This window comes from Acomys minous (genome assembly GCF_964271855.1).
Source record: "Acomys minous genome assembly, chromosome: 2".
Taxonomy (NCBI): domain Eukaryota; kingdom Metazoa; phylum Chordata; class Mammalia; order Rodentia; family Muridae; genus Acomys; species Acomys minous.
This window is the reverse complement of record NC_140484.1, coordinates 88130904-88152581: the sequence shown is the minus strand read 5'-3', so window position 1 is coordinate 88152581 and position 21678 is coordinate 88130904. Positions and strand designations below refer to the sequence as shown.

The 21678-nt window shown below is 43.1% G+C and overlaps 2 protein-coding genes across 4 annotated transcripts; one reads left to right on the top strand and one right to left on the bottom strand.

Moving 5' to 3' along the window:
* Positions 1-5235: 5235 nt before the first annotated feature.
* On the top strand, positions 5236-6139 carry LOC311592465 (mas-related G-protein coupled receptor member B2-like). The gene has a single exon (XM_084772905.1). It carries the CDS (start codon positions 5266-5268, stop codon positions 6118-6120), a length of 855 nt encoding a protein of 284 aa, XP_084629031.1. The 5' UTR covers positions 5236-5265; the 3' UTR covers positions 6121-6139.
* A 2101-nt stretch (positions 6140-8240) lies between these two features.
* Positions 8241-19846, bottom strand: LOC311592455 (steryl-sulfatase-like). Of its 3 annotated transcripts, none has more exons than XM_084772875.1 (3): positions 17611-19846; positions 14252-14333; positions 8241-10744 (listed from the first exon to the last, which is right to left on the bottom strand). In XM_084772875.1, exon 1 carries the CDS (start codon positions 19625-19627, stop codon positions 17939-17941), a length of 1689 nt encoding a protein of 562 aa, XP_084629001.1. In that variant the 5' UTR covers positions 19628-19846; the 3' UTR covers positions 8241-10744; positions 14252-14333; positions 17611-17938. The 3 variants fall into 3 exon arrangements, with proteins under 3 accessions (XP_084629001.1, XP_084629002.1, XP_084629000.1); XM_084772874.1 differs by lacking the exon at positions 8241-10744 and adding an exon at positions 11798-12244; XM_084772876.1 differs by lacking the exon at positions 14252-14333 and having other exon boundaries at positions 8243-10744.
* Between the last annotated feature and the right edge of the window lie 1832 nt (positions 19847-21678).

Sequence of the window (21678 nt, the reverse complement as noted above, 5' to 3'; positions counted from 1 at the left end):
AAGATGAGAGATAGGAGCCAGACAAATGTTGAGAACAGTCTCGTGAAGAGCATGACTCAAAGGAGTGACCCTCAATGCAGATCAAGCACAGGAAACCACAGGTCTTTTGTCCCCTCTTAATATTCCTCCCTGAAGCACCAGTTTATCTTCAGTCTCTGTGATACGTCTTTCATATTGACAACTGACTCAGAAGACTCTTCTCCTTGCCACAGACCAGCTTACAACCTCTCATAAGAAGAATGGAGGAAAGGTAGGATGCTTTTAAGACATTCTTCCTAAAAGTATCATCTATCTTCTTAGTCCATGACCATATAACTACAACCTGAGGTGGAAATTCAATGAGACTCATGTGTTTATGCAGAAACAAGTCATGAAAGTCCTTCATGACAGCATTGTAGGCAGCCAGACTGGACTGTGTGAAGCCAGTAAACCAAAATATTTTCCTTCCTTTGTACTTTCCTCCATTCTCCTCTATACCAATTACTCAAACATGCTTCTATTGTGAGAATTCTTTCACCACTCTCCTTGACTTTGCAAGCATATGGGTACAGGCACTGCTCTATTTATTTATTTAATCTTTTTTATTATTTATATTGCACCTAAATTGTTATCCCACCCTTTGTTTCCTCCCATTCCTCCCTCTCTCCCACTTTCACCCTATTCCCTTCCCCTAAGTCTGCTACTGAGGGGGACTACTTCCCCATATATATGGTCATAGGGTATCAAATCTCTTGTTGATAGCCTGTTATCCTTCCTCTGAGTGCCACCGGGCCTCCTCATCAATGGGAGGTGGTCAAATATGGAGCACCAGAGTTCATGTGAAAGTCAGTCCCCACTCTCTACTCAACTGTGGAGAATGTTCTGACCTAGGTAGGGGTTCAGTGTTTACTGCACATATTGTCCTTGATTCATGCCACAGTGCAGAACCCCTGGGCCCAGATCCACCTGTCATAATGTTCTTCTTATAGGATTCTAAGACCCTCTGGATCCTTCTATTTCCCCATTCTCCCATACTTCTCTCACCTAGACTACCAATAGGAAGTCCTCACATCTATCCCACTTTCCTAATAAGTGAAGACTTCCATGGGACATGCCCCTTGGGGTAGTGTGGGTACAGGCACTACTTTATAAGCACAGTTCTGTCAGTTCCTCAGTCACCTGACTTGCTACAATAGAAACTTGCAATAGAGACTTGTGCATTTCTGTCTCAGTAGGCAACGGATTGTCTAAAGCTGAGTGACTGTGAGGACCACAATTATGTAAAATATGCTTATTAATTATGAGTTACATGAAATGTTTAACCTGTCTCCAACACCCCCTAAAAACATGAAGTGTGGAGCTTTATCAACTGTCAAAAATAGAAGTCATCTGCTCCCAGACCTTGATGTTGTTGTGATTGTGTGGTACCTGTGCTCTGCCCAAGGCATTACATATTGCTTAATTTCAGCTTTTGATAATTGTATTTATGCCTCAATGTACTCTCCCCAGCTCTCTAATCCATTCCTCCCATCTCTATCAGTCTCCATCTTTATTTTTTTAGTTTTTTTTTTTTTTAGAATTTTTTCCTTTTTTATTAATTTATTCTTGTTACATTTCAATGGTTATCCCATCCCTTGTATCCTCCCATTCTTCCCTCCCTCCCATTTTCCCCTTATTCCCCTCCCCTATGACTGTTCCTGAGGGGGATTACCTCCCCCTGTATATGTTCATAGGGTATCAAGTCTCTTCTTGGTAACCTGCTGTTCTTCCTCTGAGTGCCTCCAGGGGACATGGTCAAAGGTTAGGCACCAGAGTATGTGAGAAAGTCATATCCCACTCTCCACTCTACTGTGGAGAATGTTCTGACCATTGGCTAGATCTGGGTCGGGGTTTAAAGGTTTACCGCCTGTATTGTCCTTGGCTGGTGCCTTAGTTTGAGCAGGACCCCTGGGCCCAAATCTGCCTATCATAATGTTCTACTTGTAGGTTTCTAGGACCCTCTGGATCCTTCTACTTTGTCATTCTCCCATGCTTCTCTCATCTAGAGTCCCAATAGAATGTCCTCCCCTCTGTCTCAGTTTCCTGGTAAGTGAAGGCTTTCGTGGGACATGCCCCTTGGGCTAATATGCAGATATAAGTGAGTATATACCATTTGAGTCTTTCTGCTTCTGGGTTAACTCACTCATTATGATCATTTCTAGCTCAATCCATTTATCCACAAATTTCGGGAATTCCTTGTTTTTAATAGCTGAGTAGTATTCCATAGTGTATATGTACCACAGTTTCTTTATCCATTCTTCTACTGATGGACACTTAGGCTGTTTCCATGTTCTGGCTATTATGAATAAGGCTGCTATGAACATGGTTGAGCAAATTTTCTTGTTGTGTGCTGGAGCATCTTCTGGGTATATTCCCAGGAGTAGAATAGCTGGGTCTTGAGGAAGCCCTATTCCCATTTTTCTGAGATAGCACCAGATAGATTTCCAAAGTGGCTGTACTAGTTGGCACCTTTATGAGTTCTATTGAGATATCATTTTTAGTTTTGTTTTGTAAAATTCATTCTGTATGCCAATTGGTAATTTAAACTATCTATTGTCTTCTGGTTTGGTTACTCATGTATTACTAGGAATTACTAGGAAGTAATTCCATTTTCCTCTCCTTGAAATTGTTGTTAGTCAATTATTCAGCTAGGAGAGATAGCCCTTCCAGAATTTATCCTCCACCATGCCTGGCAGTTTTGTGCATAACCTCTGTGGTAATTCCCAACTGCTCTGAGTCTGTTACTGGAATGAGTGTATCTTGGTAAGAAGATGTTATTTTGAAGCTCTCCTCCTCTCTTTTTCTGTTCTTACATTCTTTCTTATTTTTCTTCTGTGATGTTCCTTGAGCTTTAGGAGAGATGATATGAATGACTTTCTTAGGGTTAAGTATTCAGCAATTTCTCTTTTTTTGTACCTTGTGCTGCTAAGTATCTCTTAAACCATTTTCTTGTAAAAGAAGATTCTCTTATTTGTCGCAGATATGGAGATAAATCATAGAGGCTTTGACAAAGTTCCAGAGACCTCTGCCTGTCCAGCATGATCACTAGACATCCAGAGCAGCTGTTGAGAATTTGCTTGACAACGTTCCAAAGATCTCTTGGCTGATCACCATTGTCACCCAAATATCATCTATGGTCCAGGTGTAATGTTTAGATATCTGCTATTTCTCCTTAAACTATTTTTTCTCTTTATTTATCAGCCCTAAGGAAAATCACATAGGGAAAGCTTTTTCCCACAGAGAATATTGAAAGAGAGCATATGGCCAAAGGCTTGAGACAAACAGAAACTGTATGTAAGAAAGTTAAGACCTGGACATAACAGTAAGTGGCTAGATGCTGTTACCTGTAGAAACATTTCCTTAGAATCTGCTCTGAGAACAATAGAAGCATTGAATATAATGCTTTACAGATATTTTACAATAGAGTATCCATTGGCAGTTAATCTAGGCTTGGATAGCACACCTGTTGGTCTGGGACTAGACGTGGGTCAAGTTTTTTCTTTAGAGAACATTTAGCTCAGCTATGTTGCTATGGCCATCTTCTAAACACATTGGCTTTAGCTCAGGGAATTTATGATTAAACTTTCCCAGTATTGTTTAAGAAATAATAATAAGTTTATGCCAACCATTGCTTGGAAATTAATTGATTTTTACTGTATGTTTTATTGTAGGTTATACAGAACTGTTTGTGTTTTCTTGTTAGACTGTTCTATTGCTTTGTTGATTTTGAATACCCTATTGATTATAAAAGATGAGAAAAATCATGATGTAAATATGTAATGAAAAATTAAACCTCACTTTAATAAAATACTGGGATTGGCCTATGGAGAGCGTTAGTTGGACAACAAGCAAGGGGGCAAGCAAGTAACAGACATGAGCGAGTAAGCTAGAGTGAGGTGAGGAACAGCAAGAGAGATGGGTAGATGGGGAATGGTAAAAAAAAAGGCAAGCAAGAGAAGAGAGGCCTTGAGAAGAGAAAAGAAGGCTGCCATGGGTTAGATGCAAGAGAAACATGTGGCAGGCATTGATGGAGATTTATCCCAGATGAAGAACATTAGCAAATATTTGGAATTATGGATGGGAGGTAGCTTGATTAGAAGTTATTAGAAGCAGATGGCATAGGATTATGGGTGATACCTGCCCCACTCTGGGAAGTAGTTTAAAGGATTAATGTCTGCCCTGCATCAGGTTAACTATGGCTAGTTTACAAAGACATGCAATTAGCAGATATGAGGGAGAGAGAGAGAGAGAGAGAGAGAGAGAGAGAGAGAGAGAGAGAGAGAGAGAGAGAGAGAGAGAGCTAGAGTGAGATGTGGAACAGTAGGAAGAGAAATAGATGGGGAACAAGGAATCAAGAGATAGAAAGACAGGTAACAGCAAGCAAGCAAGCTAGCTAGCTATATGATATGTAGATAATTAGAAAACAGATAAATAGATACATAGATAGATAGATAGACAGACAGACAGACAGGAAGCTAGTAAGTGAGCAAGGAGTTAGTTGGACAGACAGAAAGCAAGTGAGACAGAGATGGAGAATACAGAGAGCCAGATAGAGACGGTCTCCTAGGCTTTAAGACCCTCAGCTCGTACCATGTGTGGCTGAGTCTCAGAGTATTTCTTTTCCTCCGTTCCTCAACTTCTCCTCAACAACTGGTTCCTCTAGCTAGTTGTTCAATCGACGGTTGGTTTCCCTTAACCAGCCATTCACTGCCTGCTCAATTCTCCCTTCTGCAGAACCACTTTTCTTCTTTTTGCCATTCCTGGAGCTGGTCTTGGGGAGGGGCAGGTTCAGTGCTCTATTTCTCTCTGATACATCCTGACACACCGAGTATCTATACTGGGACACTGAGTCTATCCTGAGTGTCTGTACTACTCTCACATCAGCACAGCCAATGGGTTGTAGATGGCCCAAATACAATCTGGATTTAAATTAAGGTTCCAGAAATAATTGGTTTTTATAAATTACTTCATTTCTACAATCTGGATTCCGTTCCTTGTGAAGCAGGTCAGTCATTGCCACATAATAGGTTTGTCCTGAGAATCAGAGAGTACACAGCCTATGCTCATGTCTTTTGTTGTTGTTGTTTCAGGAACCAAAGTGGAGATTTCCTAAACAAGGATCTAAGCTTCTCAACCTTGGAACCTAAGACTGTATCACTGAATGGAACTTACCACATCTATTTTACATCTTGTGACATCAAGGACTATGTCATGATTTGGTTTTCTCTCATCATTTCCCTGGCTGGAATGGTACTAAATGCCATAGTGCTGTGGATCCTGGGCTTCCAGATGCACAGGAATGCCTTCTCTGTTTACATCATCAACCTGGCTGTGGCTGACTTTCTCTTCCTGTGTTTTCAATTTCTGCTTTGCCTTCTTGTTGTCCTCTACGTCTTCGGTATCACGTACACAGATATTTCCCTATTTATTTATGCTCTGTCACAATTTGCTTATCTTTCTGGCCTGAGCATTCTCAGCACCATTAGCATTGAGCGCTGTGTGTCCGTCATGTGGCCCATCTGGTATCGCTGCCAACGTCCAAGACATACATCAGCTGTCACCTGTGCCTTGCTTTGGGCTCTGTCCTTATTGTTGGGTCTCCTGAGAGGGAAAGCATGTGGCTTACTGTATACTCATTTTGATCCATTTTGGTGTCACACATTTTATTATCTCATCATGGCTGTATGGTCAATTGTTTTATTTGTGATTCTCTGTGGGTTCAGCCTCATCCTGTTTGTCAGGATCTTCTGTAGCTCACACAGGATTCCTGTGACCAGACTGTATGTGACCATTGCACTCACAGTGCTGTTCTTCCTGTTCTTTGGTCTTCCCTTTGGCATCTACTGGCTCATCTCTGAATGGATTGAACATTTGTATGATGGTAAAATCTGTGATTTTTATCATGAAACCTTCCTCCTATCCTGTATTAACAGCTGTGCCAACCCCATCATTTACTTCTTCGTTGGCTCCATTAGGCACCGCAGGTTCCAGCGCAGAACTCTCAAGCTGCTTCTGCAGAGGGCCATGCAGGACACTCCAGAGGAGGAAGAAGGTGGAGAGAAGGGTTCTTCAAGAAATCCTGAAGATGTGGAAACAGTCTAGTACTGTAGCTGAGTGCTGTTTTGATCAGAAAAATATGGTTCTGAGAGAGATTTTTTTCTTATTTGTGTGGGCTATTTTCACAACTGTGTTCAGTATGTTGCCTGACCTTCAATCCGGTAAAAAAAATTTATTTTTGTGGAAGTTTATTGATACAGAGCTTGTTATACAGATACAGACTGCAGCATTCACGGAGCGGTGTCACTCAGGGCTTCACCATCTCCTTCTGATAAGACTCCTCCAAAGCATCCTGACTTTAAGGTCTGCTTCTACTGTTGACAAACCCCTCTTTTGTTAGAAGGCTAAACAAAGTGCAAGAAAGAACGCATTTCTTTAGTTGCTGAATTTTATAGTGCTTAAACAAATGTTAGATATTGAAAAAAATCTTAAAAACCACATTCTCAGTGTTTCAAGAGTTAGATAGTATACTTTATAATTCCAGTACTTATTAATTTCTCCAGGTTATAGAGAATAAATGAAGTGATGATCTTTGCTATATATGGTGCCTAGTAAACAAATATTCATTTTCAAGAGAAGTCTGTTCAATCTCTTCTCACCTAATGGAGTCCTAACCTTCAGGTTCACCATATCTTGCATTTTCAACATTGGAAATGTGTGGTGAGGTTTTGTAATGAGATACATCAACATCCACACACATGAAAGTGGAGAGAGATTGTCTTATGAGGTTCTCTTTTCAATGCCTGGCTTAGCATCCCATAGTCAAGATTTTTCTTTTTTCTCCCTTGTCTTTGCCATGACTCCTTTTCTTCCCAACCGTCTAATCCCTCACAACAGACTTCCAATGAGGTTTTCTGGATTAGGTTCCCATGAAATCAATCCTGTCTCAAGTTTACATCATTCTCCAGACCCCACAGCATTTATTACATGAGTTATGCATATTTTAGTTATATTTTCTACATAATAACACTTCAAATCGAAAGCTGCACTATGTGATATTTTCAGCTGAAGCACAATTAAGAAAGCACAATATGTGAAGATTAAAGGAAACAGTTCAACAAATTTTATTAAGTGAGTGTGGCTACAGGATTGAGAAACAATCAAGAGACAAAGATATCTTTATATTTCTTCATTTCCAGTTCCTTCAGTCATAACTCTTTGCCTCAAGATCAGTACGCTCCATATATCTGTCCTATACTAAAATTTGGAGTGCAAATTGAAAAGATGTAATGTAAATATTGTTGAATGTGTTGAAATGGTTTATATAGTTGAACAAACATATATATATATATATATATATATATATATATATATATATATATATATATATATATATCATATAAATACTCCTTTTTCTTCTTGTGGCAAAAATGTCAAAGTTAGAAGAAGCCCTATGTGCAATACACCGTTATTATGTAATGATCTTATGCTCTTTATCACTTTGTTGATTTGAATGAGAATGGCCCCCATAGGCTCATAAATTTAAATTCTTGGTCCCCACTTGGGGGAATTGTTTGGGAATGATAGGAGCTTAGGCTTCATTGGAGATGTGTCACTGGGGGTTCACTTTGAGATTGCAAAAGTAGACATTATTTTCATCCTCTCTCTCTCTCTCTCTCTCTCTCTCTCTCTCTCTCTCTCTCTCTCTGTGTGTGTGTGTGTGTGTGTGTGTGTGTGTGTGTGTGTGTTTCTTTCTGTCTGTCTTATGCTTAGGTATATCGGATGTATGCAATTAGCTACTGCTAAAGTGCCATGCTGCCATGCTTGCTGTCATGGTGGTGTTGGATCTAAACCTTCTGGAACCGTGAGTCCCTAAATTAAATGTTTAGAAGTATCCTTGCTTAGGGGAAGTAGAAAAATAACCAAGACATAAGCTGATATCAGGTACTGGGATATGGCTGGGGCAGGCCTGACTATGGTGCTCTTTGGGATTATGTGGAAGATGTGGGGACAATGGAATAGGAAAGCAGTTGAATGCTATAGGTGGCCTTAAGTGGAAGCATGGAAGACACTGCCCTGCAAACAGAAAGGACTATAAAGAAGAACTCAGGAGGTGTCAGAAGGGAACAATGTCAGCGATTGGGCTAGAAGACCATTAGTGTGATATTTTGCAAAGAATGTATGAGCTTTTTGTGCTTGTTCTAAGATTTACCTGAAGCTAAACTGAAAACTTTTGGGTTAATTTTGTTTTCAGAGGGGATTAGGTAAACCATGAAGAGGAGCAATAAGGACAAAAAGAATCACAAATTGTACAATTTGAGGAGAAAAAAAATACACCAGGAAGTTTAAAGTTGGAACTAAGTGTTGTGCTCAGAGATATGAGTAATTTAAAGAAAGGCCCAATGTGGAATGGAATAAAAGGAGCGCTGCTCCGGGGCAAGATCCTACCCAGCTGAGCTTCCAACTTTCAAAAAGGAAATGCCTAGAGACTCCTAAAACAAAGAGAAATCTATTCACCTAATGAAAGCAATAAATCACGGCTTATGCAAATATAATTCCAGGAAGGGTTGAGGTTCCATTCTAAGATGGGAGTAGAACTTGGGAGCATCAGTCACATGGTTCTGCCCTTCCAGTCGAGAAGGATGCAGGAGTAAAGGTGTGGTGGGAATCTTCCTCCAAGGTTAAGGAAAGCCACTGAGGCCAGGCATGTGGGAGGATATTCTGTGTGCCAAGGCCTGGAGAGGCCACTGTGTGAAGCTGTGAAAATGAAGCCTAGATTTTTACTGGAGACCCAAGATGTTGGAGATGCCAGAACATTGGGATTCCTACTCAGGAGAGGTGAATAGAGGGTACGAAGCCAGCACAAGAGAGAGAGAGTGAGAGAGAAAAGTGCATTGCAGTTGCACATCTGAAAGCGTGGAGCTATCTCAGCCCATTGACACTAAGCCATGGAGCTACTGGATTTGGAATTACCCCTCTGGATTTTCATTTTGTGTTGGCCAAGTTTCTCCTCACTATTCCCCATGCCTCTCATTTGGGATTATAATGTATAATCTGTGCCGCTGAATGTTGGCAATATGAACTTTGGTTTTTTTTTTTTTTATTTGAAGGGTGGTTACAATTATAAGATTGTCTTGAGTGTCAGCAGAGACTTTGCATTTTCAGACAGTCTTGAGACTGTCACAGCCTCAGAGGACTTTTGAAGTTGGACTGAGTACATTTGCCATTATGATATGGCTACAAGCCAATGGTGGCCAGTGAGTGGACTGTGTTGGCTTGAATGAGAATAGCCCAAGTAGGCTCATGTATTTGAATGACTGGTCCAAAGTTGGTGGAATGTTTCAGAAAGATGATGAGATGAGGCTTTGTTGGGCAAAGCATGTCTCTTAGGGTGAGATTTCAGGTTAAAAAAAAAACCTGTCTCATTCCCAGTTATTGTACCCTTCCCTCTACTTGCTTCATTCTTGTGGATCAGACGTGAGCTGTCAGATATTGTTCCAGGGCCATGCTTACCTACTGCCATGCTTTCTCCCATGATGCTCGTGGACCTTCCCCTCTGGAACTATAAGCCCCCAAATTAAATATTTTATTTTATAAGTTGTCTTGTTTATGGTGTCTCATTGCAGCAATACAAAATGAACTAAGATGATGGTTTTACTTCAGCCTATATTTATATTACTCAATATTACTGATATATGATTTTTGTTTTCTGTCCCTGACTTATCAAAAGAGTTGTCAACCACTTTATTGTTGTTCTGTATACACTGGCTCATTAAAATTCATTCCACTTGTAAGTGAGATTATGTGATTTTCTCTTCATATATTTTTAGGAATTGCATAATGTACATTAAATCACCCATACAACAGCAAATGACCAAGGTTCTTGCTCTTAAGAGGTGAGTAATCATGTTCTGTATCTGACTGCCACAGTTTCATGGCCAGTTCTTCCATTGGTCCTTGTCTGCATTACTCTCCTACCTGTAATATTGGGAATAATTACTCAATAAACATGCAAAACATACTTTCTGTAGAATTATATATCTTTGTCCATCACTAATTTTAATCTGAAATGGCTTTTTCCAAATAGGCATCTGGTACCATTTTTTACCTCTTTTTATTTTACGTTTTCTTTAATTTTTGAGATTATTATTTAATAATATAATTTCCCTTCACTTTTCTCCCTCCAAAACCTACCTTATCTCCTTACTTGTTTTGCCTCACATTAACCACCACTTTTATTCCTAATTGTTATTACATACACAAATATACACATATATTCTCAAATATGTGCTCAGTCTATATATTACGTGTTATTATAACTGACACTTCTGTTTTATAACCAGATGGTGTGGTTTTCTTAGGGGAAGACTGTTTCTCCCACTCTTGGCATTCCTTCATTGCTTGTTGCTTCTTGTGTAGTTTTCAGGTCTTGCGGTCTTATCCCTATGCAGTTTGCCATTTCTATTGTTGCTGTCCTTGTTCAGCTTATCTTTGTGGATTCATGTTGGTGAGGGTTTATGTGTGTAGCTTCTGATATTACTTGGAGACACAAATCTCACAGCGAACTTCCAGACCGTCATGCTCTCAAAATCTGCCACCCCACATCCACCAACCTTCTGGAATGATACGAATGCCTTGGATGTAGGGGTTTGCATTGCATATGTACTCATTGTGACTAGGCTCCGCAGAAGCTTTTTGATTGGTTGTCATCTTCTTTATTACTCTCCATCTGTTGCAAAGAGACATTTATTTGATGATATGTGAGGATTAATCATTGGGTATGAGACTTATCCTGGGGTTTAGTAAAGTTGTGGCTGTGGGTACTCTTCCAAGATATTGACTTCACTAGTTCTTGCTAGGCGGCTATGTTTTTCAGTGATAGGTGGAATTTCCTTCTTGTTTAGCTCACCTTATGTCTAACTACAGCAAGGTATATGTGACACTATTTACCCTTATGGTTTCCATGATGTGCTGGGCATTGTTGTGGTTTATAGCTGGGTAGGACTGTTGGTTCTTTCCCTCCTTAGCAACCTTGTAAGGTTCCTTTTCATCCAGTAATGTTAGTCCTCACTGAGGAGGTATTCAAGTGAGTTCCAGGTCAGGAGCCTCGGGGCTTTGTGTCTAAACTGAATTGGATCCTTAGCAATAGGGTCTTACTTTCTACCTCTTGGAGAGAAATCAAGAGAATTATCCCATATGTTTTAGGAGTATCTACATTTAAATATAATATAAATATATTTAGTTTCTGAGTTAGACAATGTATTTTAAGTGAATATTTATATAGGTAGATAATTATTGATCAAATACATAGTGCTCATCTGCTTGGGACCTTTCACTCATGGCTGTTTGTACTTCTAGGTATTAAGTTCAGTTTCTCATGAATAGTGAGCTACATTTTCCATCCTTATTCAATATTTTGATTTTTTGCATTTCTATATCTTTTGATCTTCTTTTTGCTCAACTGACATTTTTCACTGCATTTTTTAATGTCACAACATGACATTATTCAAAAATATTCATCTATGAGCTGGCTCAGGGTCAAGGATTCTCACATGCAGGCTGATGACCTGATTTCAACCTCTGGATTCCATAAGGTAGCAGTGGAGAATCAACTTTTCAGAGTTCTCTTTTGACCTCCACATGTTATACACATCACCTATGTGATTGCATAGCACACATACAGAGGCATACACAAAATAAAAAAAATTAAAAACTTTAAACGTTCATTTACTTACCATCCTAGGATTTATAATGTAAATTTGAAGTTAAAAATGAAATGTACAGAGATATTTTGGCTCACTATGATTCTCTGTGACTACTCCCTCATAATCACATGAAGATGCACAGCCATTAACAACAGCTAAGGAAGTGGGTGGAAAAGAACAGTTTCTCATCATAGTATGAGTGAAATTTGGGCACATTAGTGGAGATGGAAAAAGTGGCTTGTAATACTTCCTCTAAATGTGAACGGCACTGTGTGGACGGGAACACTACGAGGTTTGGGAATGAACAGAAAAGTATGTATATGTTTTTATTTGGAGCCAGTACCAGGCCCTCTTTGAGAAGTTTAGTGTTGGAGTGTTGGGTGGAATCCTCTTGACTCTTTCCAAATCAGTGTTCACAGGTGAGCCACTAAAACAGCATTACTAAAAAGAAACATCTTCATCTAATACCGCATCCTGCGATGGTGAGTGGCAAAGTGAGGGAAAAGCAAGACTGTATCTGCTGCCTAGGATAATCGCAGAGGGCATTGTTTAGAGCTCAGTGCCAAGCCATTCACAAAATGATCTAGCAATAGTAGAAAACACAATCTACCAACTAAGACTGGGGACAGAGCTGGCTGCAGAAGCAACTGAGACCCAGGTACTCACTGGACAGGCTTGAGCATCTGCCCACATCACTTTCAATTGTATTATAGGCACATGCTTCCTTACATAAATTGTATATTTGGCTGTGGTTATGAGACTCAAGTACACATCTCTTTGTTATTGGTCTTGGTGGTCAAGGGACTGTCTCTATCAATTACCCCCTATCCTTGAGCAATACAACCATGACCAAGCCAACAGCCATAAACCAAAAGCTAAAAGTCCTTTAGACAAGGCAGAAAAATCTGCTCCAGTGGTACAGATCAATGTTTTGATGCACATCATGACCAGGTTTCCTTTGAGTTTTGGGACAATCTCAAGGTCTGAAGATTCCTAAAGCTTTGTGACTCAGTACCACCTAGCACAGAATCAGTCTTGGTGTGCAAAGGGGCTTTTGTCTTCATTAATAGTACTGTGATCTTGAGATTTATAGTATGTGTCAAAGCCTAATGTATTGGAGATAAGACATAAGAATAAGCAGAACTCTTTGTCCTTGATATTTGTACTTTATACTGGGAAGTTCTGTAGTATAGTCCAAAGGATTGCACAAGGTTCTAGTGTATATGATAGCTATTTGAGCCAGGGTTCAACATATTATAATGAGATCACAAGTCCATCTCGATAGTAGTGTGAATTTTCATGTTATTTCAGGACTGTGCTTATTTTGATAGGCTGTGAGTTCATAGTATGTCAACCTTGGCTTCATTGTACAGATTTGGTATAATATGGGATCTTGAGATATTCTTATATCAATGATTACTCTCCTGTCTAGGGCTAATGAAAAAAAATCAGTGATTACAATCACGTGATGAACCACATATGTGAGATGACTTTGGCACCAGAGAGATGCTTGTGTGCATGGGAAACTTCACCATATACCAACACCTACTTTACATTGTGAAAGACATACTAAATAGGGAATTTCTAACAAATACCTATAGAGAAAAATCCAGATGATGACGAAGAAAAATATAGGCTTCATAATGATAAAACATTTGATAAATTGCCAACCACATTCCATGGCATAGCTGTTAAACACATCAACCTGCAGCAGCTGTGGATACCTACACAAGATCCACTCATCCAAAAATTCCAGTTGGTTCCCTGTCACTATTAGAGTTGCAAACTGGTGTGACCACAATGTAAATCAGTGTGGATAATTCTAAAAATTTTACAAGTGATCAGTTATATGGCTAAGCTATACTATTCCTTGGTACATACTCATTGACACTATCCTCAAAATAGTAGGAAAATGGAAACAACCTAAATATCCTTTATCTGATGAATGGATAATGTGCTGTGGATAGTGTTCAAGTATAAAGAAAATGGGATCATGAAATGTGAGGGTAAATGGATGGAACTGAGTGAAAAAACACAGATCAAGAAAATTTAACATTACATGTTATTTCTTCTTTGTTGATCCTAACTTCAAATTTTTGTATTTGCACATATAACCTGAAAGAGCCAAATGTCCTACTTTGGTTTCTATTGTTGTGATAAAGACCACAACCAAAAGCAACATAGGAAGGAAAGTAATTATTTGCCTTATATATCTTGAGTTGAGTTTACTGATGGAAGTCATAGCAGAAACTCAGGGCAGGAACCTGCAGTTTGGAACTGGAACAGAAGGCATGGAGTAATGCTGCCTACTGGCTTTCTCTCTATGGTTTGCTCAGTCCGCTTTCTTATACCACACAGGACCACCTGAGCAGGGACAGTTACAGATGCCATAGTAGCTCCCTCCTACATCAATGATTAATCAATAAAATTCCCTCAGTTAGCCTACAGGCCAGCTTATGAGGAAAAGTTCTTATTTAGGAGTTCTTCTTTCAAGATATGTGTAGGTTTTTGTTGAGTTGAGAAATACTGACCCACTTTCCAGGATAGTAGAAAGTAATCTTAGGGTTATGGCAGAGAAGAGGATGAAGAGAGGTGGACAGTAGAATACAGGTCCTGTGAAGAGGAAATGAAAAAAAAAAGAGAAGATTTAACTGCTGAAGGTGAACAATACTAATATAAACAGAGGGTGAGTATATATATATATACACACACACACATATACTCACCCACACATATTGTTTGTTTCTCTCTTTCTTCTTTCTTTTTTTGGTTATTCAAGGCAGAGTTTCTCTGTGTAGCTCTTTCTGGTTGGCCTGTCCTGGAACTCACTATGTAGACTAGTGCTGGGCTGGGGAGCAAGCCCAGAGATAGCAGAGCTGGACCAAGAGTGATGGTGATTTTACCCAAACACACAAAATCTCATCTTGAGACAGGCAGGAAGAGGACTGCTCCCTCCCTGTCCTGGGCTTGCATGTACTGGCACAAGTAGCCTTATGGCACTCACCTCTTCACCCCTTGTGGTGGCCACTTACTCTGGAGGCTACTGTTGACTTTCCTCTCACACCATAAGGTTATGTCCAGCAAGTACCTGGAATTCCTCGTCATGCTAATAAAGCATTCCCAGCTCATTGGCCCTGGGCAATGAATGTACACTCACCCTAAAAGCCTCTACCCATTCCCCAATGGTTTATACAGCAATAGTTTCCCCCCAACTAAAGTCTAACCTCACTGAAGCATGAATCCCAGAAAATCTGTTTCCTGCATTCATGGCATTCTGAAATCTCCATCCTCCAGCTGTTTCTGCATTGCTCCCCTTCTTAGGATCCAAAGGATGTGATTGCAGGTGGTTATGCCATTACAGGTATGAAAGTATTGTCAGGAACCCCAGCTGGTGCCACAACATGAGGCTTGGAGAATCTGCCAGAATAGGTGGGGAGGATGGTGAGTGATCCTCTCTGAGGCACACCAATCACCCCCACCCATCTTGCCTCTCCATATGAGAGCTGGAAGTGTGTATTTTCCTTCTCTTTCTTTCTTCCAGGTTTATGCCATTCCATAGGACTGAGTAAGGTGAAGGGAAAATTGAAACCCTCTGGCCAAGGATACTTCTTGGCATTGGCAGAAGGTCTCTAATCCTCTTTGAGACCTTGACAGCCCTCTAGGGTTTCAGCGAATAGCTCTTATCTTTTATTCTGTTAAAAGTGGGAAACCCACTAACTCATAGCCCAGTTAAAAGCCATTTAGGGAGGTCCCAGGTTTTTCTGATATTTGCAGTCAGGCTTCTAGAGGAGATTCACAAAACAATGGACTCTTCAGTCTTGGAGGCTCCCTCTGGCCCCACCTAGTCTGCACTGGGATTCAACGATAGATGCTACCAGCATACTCTGGTCCAACCCAGGATGAAAATGCAGTCCCTCATGATCTCACTCAGGTTCCACTGGTGCCACCGTCCCCAGCCTGGCATGCTGTAGGCCAGGGTAGCAGGGGGGCATGGTAGCAAAGTAAAGCACTACACTGGAGAGGTACTTAGCTCTTTTCCAGCTCTTTCCACTAAGGGCCTGCCAACACAAAACAATAATACCTGAATTCCAAAGAATGTTAGTCTTGGCTCTGCTCCTGAACCCTGAGCTAACACAGCTAGCCCAGAACTTAGAATTTTCTTGTTTGTTTGCTTCATTTTTGTTTGAAAATTTTCCCCTCATAATGGGAATAACTCAATTTTAAAGGTCCCTTCATAGGAAAAAATTCCCTAATAGCGGGAATAACTCACTTTTAATGATTCCTTCATGGGAAAAAATATCTAGGATGAGCTGAACTTCTAATACAAAACAATCACAACTAAGACAGAAAGTACTAAGCCAATACTAGTTAAAATTTCAGATGTATTAGTCACTAAGTATGTAGGATCTTATTTTGGTCATCTAATTATGCTTTCACGGTGAATTTTCTTTTTAAAAATATTTTATTAATTTATTCATATTACATCTCAATTGTTAGCCCATCCCTTGTATCCTCCCATTCCTCTCTCCTTCCTGCTTTCTCCCTACTCCTCTCCCCTATGACTGTGACTGAGGGGGACCTCCTCCCCATGTATATGCTCATAGGGTATCAAATCTCTTCTTGGTGCCACCAGGCCTCCCAATCAAGGGGACATGGTCAAAAATGGGGCACCAGAGTTTGTGTGAAAGTCAGACCTCACTCTCCACTCAACGGTGGAGAATGTCCTGTCCATCGGCTAGGTCTGGGTAGGGGTTCGAAGTTTACTACCTATATTTTCCTTGGCTGGTGCCATAGTTTGAGCAAGACCCCAGGACCCAGATCTGCCCATCATAATGTTCTTCTTGTAGGTTTCCAGGACCCTCTGGATCCTTCTATTTCCCCCATTCTCCCATGCTTCTCTCACCTAAAGTCCCAATAGGATGTCCTCCTCTGATTAATTTTCATAATAAACAAAAGGAAAACAAAATTGACAACTTTAAGCCATACCACTGAGTACACTCTTATCTGGTTTTGGCTCTCTTCTTTGAGTCTCTTTCTGAAAACGCTCAGTTAAATTCTGTATGATATAACACATAAAAACAAAACAAATTATTAACTTATTAAATAATATGGCTCAAGCAAGAATTAAGTTTTTGGCTTCTGAGACTGCCAATACAAAAATAGGTCCTTGAAAGCTCAGCCAACTCCTTTAAAGGAATCATGAACAATTCAAAGTCCATATATTAAAGTCCAAAAAAATCAGAGTTATGTGCAATTCTAATGATTTTATTAAAATTTAGTAAATATTTTAATATAACCACTGATTCTCAATATGCAGAAGGGGTTATGTTGCATATAGAAATGCTCTACTTCTTCCTGATAATTCAGAATAAACATTGGTATTCATGTAACTACAACAAGCAATTGTTGAAAAATCTAATTACACTCTGCAAGAGATTCTTTTTAATCATCAGAAAAATATGAGGACTTCTAGGGATAAACTGCACTATGCTTTGCTAACTTTAAATTTCTTAAATGCTATTTAAGCAAGGACAACAGCTGCTAAACAGCATTGATTGGATTGTGGGAAAAAAACTGCTAAATTGAGTCGGAATTGACTCACTCAGAATTGACATGAAAAAGATTTATTTTATTTTTTCTTGGTTTCCATTTTATTTAAATAGAAGTGGGAAAGGAAGGTGTACACACATGACGCTGGGCAGGCGGGACACGTTTGTGCAACATAGAGTCCCAGCCCACCCTTAACACTGATCTGGTAGAACCCAGCGACCCTCCTTCATGCCTCTAATTGACTGAGGTGCCTTGTGCGGTGCTGAGCTGGACGTCTGTGTCCTTGTGCTGTCTTGAGTGATGGCAGGGAAGGGGAGGTGTTGGGGGGGATGTGACTCACCTGACATCACATGTCGTGAAGGCGTGGTCCACTGGATGTGGAACTCATGGATGACATCAGCATCCATCTGCCCCGAAGGTTATGCCATCAACAAGAGACCAGAAGGGACATATTTGTCACGTGACCTTCATGTGGGTGTGGAGGGGCACATGGGAAAGCTTGGAGTTTGGGAGGTCAGAGCAAGGGACACATGTGTTCCAGAGCAACCCCGTGATGTGGGCAGGACCCAGCGTGTGTGACCCCCTTGTAGGGGTCTGGAAAACACAACACATATGACCATGGATGACCATGGCGGGTTTCGTGGGACGGGGCAGCCTGCATGAAGTTATTAGAGCTGCAGCCATGGCTTCCACATGAGGTTGGTCACAGAGAGCTGGTCTGGCACTGTTGGGGACACAGAGCGCAGATGGCGGGCAGTGGCGTCCTGCATAGTGGCCAAGATGGCATGAAAGCGCGGCTCTTCCCTTGTGGTCACTGGGCGGCGCTCACCTGGGTCATGTGTGACGTCGAACAGCAGTGGTGGGTCATGATGTGTGACACCAGCACCAGAGCAGGGGCACACATGCGCATCTGGGCAGCCGTTGGCGCCGGCAGGGCTGAAGTTGGGCGTGAAGAAGAAGGCTTTCCACACTGAGGTGCTGTTGGGTGGCCGCCAGCGAACGGCATTCATGTAGGCATTGCAGTAGTGGAACAGGAAATCATGCTCCGAGCGCGTCCTGTGACCACGCAGCAAAGGCATCAGGTCACGGCCATCGATGATCCTGTCCCTTGGCAGCTCCGCGCCTGCCAGCCTGACCACGGTGGGGAACACGTCCATGTTGCTCGTGGGCTCATCGATCTCCACGCCCGCTGGGAGCACGCCTGGCCAGCGCACCAGGCCGGGCACGCGGATGCCGCCCTCCCAGTTGTTACCCTTGCCGCCCTTGTAGGCGCCGTTGCTCCCGCCGTGCATCTCGCCCCAGGCACTGACCTCCTCCACGTGCGCGCCATGGTCTGACGAGAAGTACACGAGTGTGTTGTTGGTCAGCCCCAGTTCGTCCAGCGTGTCCAGCACGCGTCCAACGCTCCAGTCCATCTCCTCGGCTGCGTCCCCATAAGCCCCGTGTCGGCTCCGCCCCGCGAACTCGGGACCCGCGAAGTGGGCCGTGTGCACGTGCAGGAAGGACAGGAAGAGCAGGAACGGGCCGTGGGCGTGTCTGTGCAGGAACCCGACGGCTTCCTCGGCGAGCCTCCCGGCCAGCCCTGCATACTCCGTGGGTCTCTGCACAACCTCGAAGCCGGTCATGAGGAAGCAGTTGGCGGGCCGGAAGTAGTGCCGGAAGGCGAAGTAGGCGCCAGTGAGGGCGCCGGCCGCGATGGCTAGGGCCAGGAATGCGAAGGGTGGCACTGCCAGGGTCCCTAGCGCGCGCAGCGCCGCCAGCCCCAGCGCCAAGGCGCACAGCGTCTGCAGAGGCATCCACACTAGCACGCGGTAAGCGCGGCCGAACACAGAGCCTGCTCCCACCCGGCAGTCACGCAGGTTGGTGGTCGGAATCCCGTGGAAGAACTCGAACCCGTGGTGCAGTGGGTGGTGGCAGAAGTCGTGGGCTGTGTGGCAGCTCAGGCCCAGGTGCCACTTCCCTACTAGCCCCGTGCTATACCCCTGCTCCCTCAGCAGCTGCGCGAACGTGACCTCATTTGGGGGGATCCCACCCGAGGAAGCAGTGAAGAGGAAGACGCCCACGAGGTTCCGGGACGCCATGCCGGATCGCACCGGGTACCGCCCTGTGAGGAAGGCCGCTCGGCTTGGTGTGCACAGGGGAGAGGCTGCCAGGTGCTGTGTCAGCTTCACACCCTCGCGAGCCAGGCGGTCAATGTTGGGTGTCCTGAGTGTGGTATTGCCATAGCATCCTGGGTCCCCAATGCCTAAGTCGTCGGCCATGATGAGCACGAAGTTGGGGCCAGGGCCCGCAGAGGCTGAGCCCACCAGGAGAAGGAGGAGGAGGAGGAGGGGGAAGTGGAGGGGAAAGGGTGGCATCTTTGTTCCTGTAGTCTGTGCAGCTCCTCCTGACTCTGTGACCTCGTGACCGCCACGTGACCCCAGAAGTGACAGCCCAGACCCTGATGGTGGCAGCAGCAAGGAGGCGCAGACTTGTTCCAGCTCTGCAGTGCCCCAGGTGTTTTTATCCCTGGGGCAGGAGGTTGGGGTCACAGTGGGGTCACGGGGGTCAGCAGCTTGGTGGCAGCAGCAGGAGCAGACTTCTTTCAGCTCCGCAGTGCCCTGGGTGTTTTTATCCCTGGGGCGGGAGGGCGGGGTCACAGTGAGGTCACAGGGTCAGCAGCCACAACAGCAGCCACAGGAGACTGGTCTGGACCAGTTCTGTGTGATTCAGGTGACTCAGCGGGGAGGCCTGGCCTCAAAGTATATGCTAAGGTGTAGGGATGTGTGCAGCTTGTTTAGATCCTGGGGTGATTGTGATGTCACTGGAGTCACACCCAGCACTGGAAGGCACAGAGAGGAAACTGAGGCAGGGGTTAAGAGTCTGGGCCTCAGTGTATAGGTTAAGCGGGTCATGGAGGGGAAACTGAGGCACAGGTGTGGCCTGTGGTGGTGGGGGAAGAGTGGTCCACTGCTACACGTATACACTGGCTTCTGGCTTGTTTATGAAGTGGGCAGAAGTGACATCACAGGGTCATGGGTCACAGAGTTGTAGTGTGTAGTGTGTTGTTCCTTTATGTTGCAGGGGGCGGATGGAGGGGGCCGTGATGTCATGCGGAGACAGGCTGGGGGGAAGTGGGGAACTTAAAGTAGACACACAGAGGGGAAAGTGAGGCAGACTGCAGGTCTGAACATTCCCCCTATCCCCTAAGAGGTCAAAGGTGAATCCATAGGTTAAGGTTAGCTTTGTTTACATGGCAGGTGAGGGAGGGGTGGAAATGAAATCCTGTGGTGGCAGATGAGGTCACACACTCTGGCCCTGGGCAGCATTGGAGGTGGCTTCCCAAGAATGCACACCTGGTGAGTGACATCATTGAGGTCCTGTCTGTGTGTCCTTGGGCAGGGGTGGTGGTGGTGGTGGTGGTGACACTCGCCTCTGTTGCTCCCGCTGAAGGGGGGTTGGGGAAATATGACCAGGACTGGAGTCTAGGGTTGTGCAAGGTGAACCAAAGAGGGAACTGCTGTGTGATAAAAATATTTTAAATGAAACTGTGGAAATTAGTTATACCGTTAATAAACGTATTCAATTACAGGAAAATGGGATGGCATATTCCCCAATTCAATCACCAAAAATATGGGTTTGTCACTGTTGGCACATCCCTTGTATCCTCCCATTCTTCCCTCCCTCCCATTTTCCCCTTATTCCCCTCCCCTATGACTGTTCCTGAGGGGGATTACCTCCCCCTGTATATGTTCATAGGGTATCAAGTCTCTTCTTGGTAACCTGCTGTCCTTCCTCTGAGTGCCACCAGGTCTCCCCCTCCAGGGGACATGGTCAAAGGTGAGGCACCAGAGTATGTGAGAAAGTAATATCCCACTCTCCACTCTCCACTCTACTGTGGAGAGTGTTCTGTCCATTCAAGTTTCAACTTAAAAAACAAAATCCTAACACCAACATACAGTTAGCAATGTATGTTGCTAATAGACCCACTCATTGCAGATGAGAAGAGTAGGCATGCGTTCCTTCCATCAGGTAGGCTTGTATTCAGTTAGACAGCTGTTTGTTACCACAAGATAAATGTGCCATCATTGTACCATGGGGAATATCTTGCCAGAATGTATCTCCTTTTGGTTTTTAGGCTTTACAGCTGGGGAGGGGTATTGATTTTTATCTTTTATAATTTTGCATTACCAACTTCTGATACTATGTGATCTAGTCATACCCACTCTTAACTATATTTAACATTTACAAAAATTCAAACATCCTCCTCTCTTCCTCAACTGGCACACAACAGGAACAATTCTGATGCCTTACATGGAATACGGAAAGGACCCAAGCATATTATCACAATAGGAAGGGGTTTTCCTTCTTTCAACAGGACCTGCCCAGCCCTATTTGAGTCCCAGTCAGACATTTCTGATATCAACCC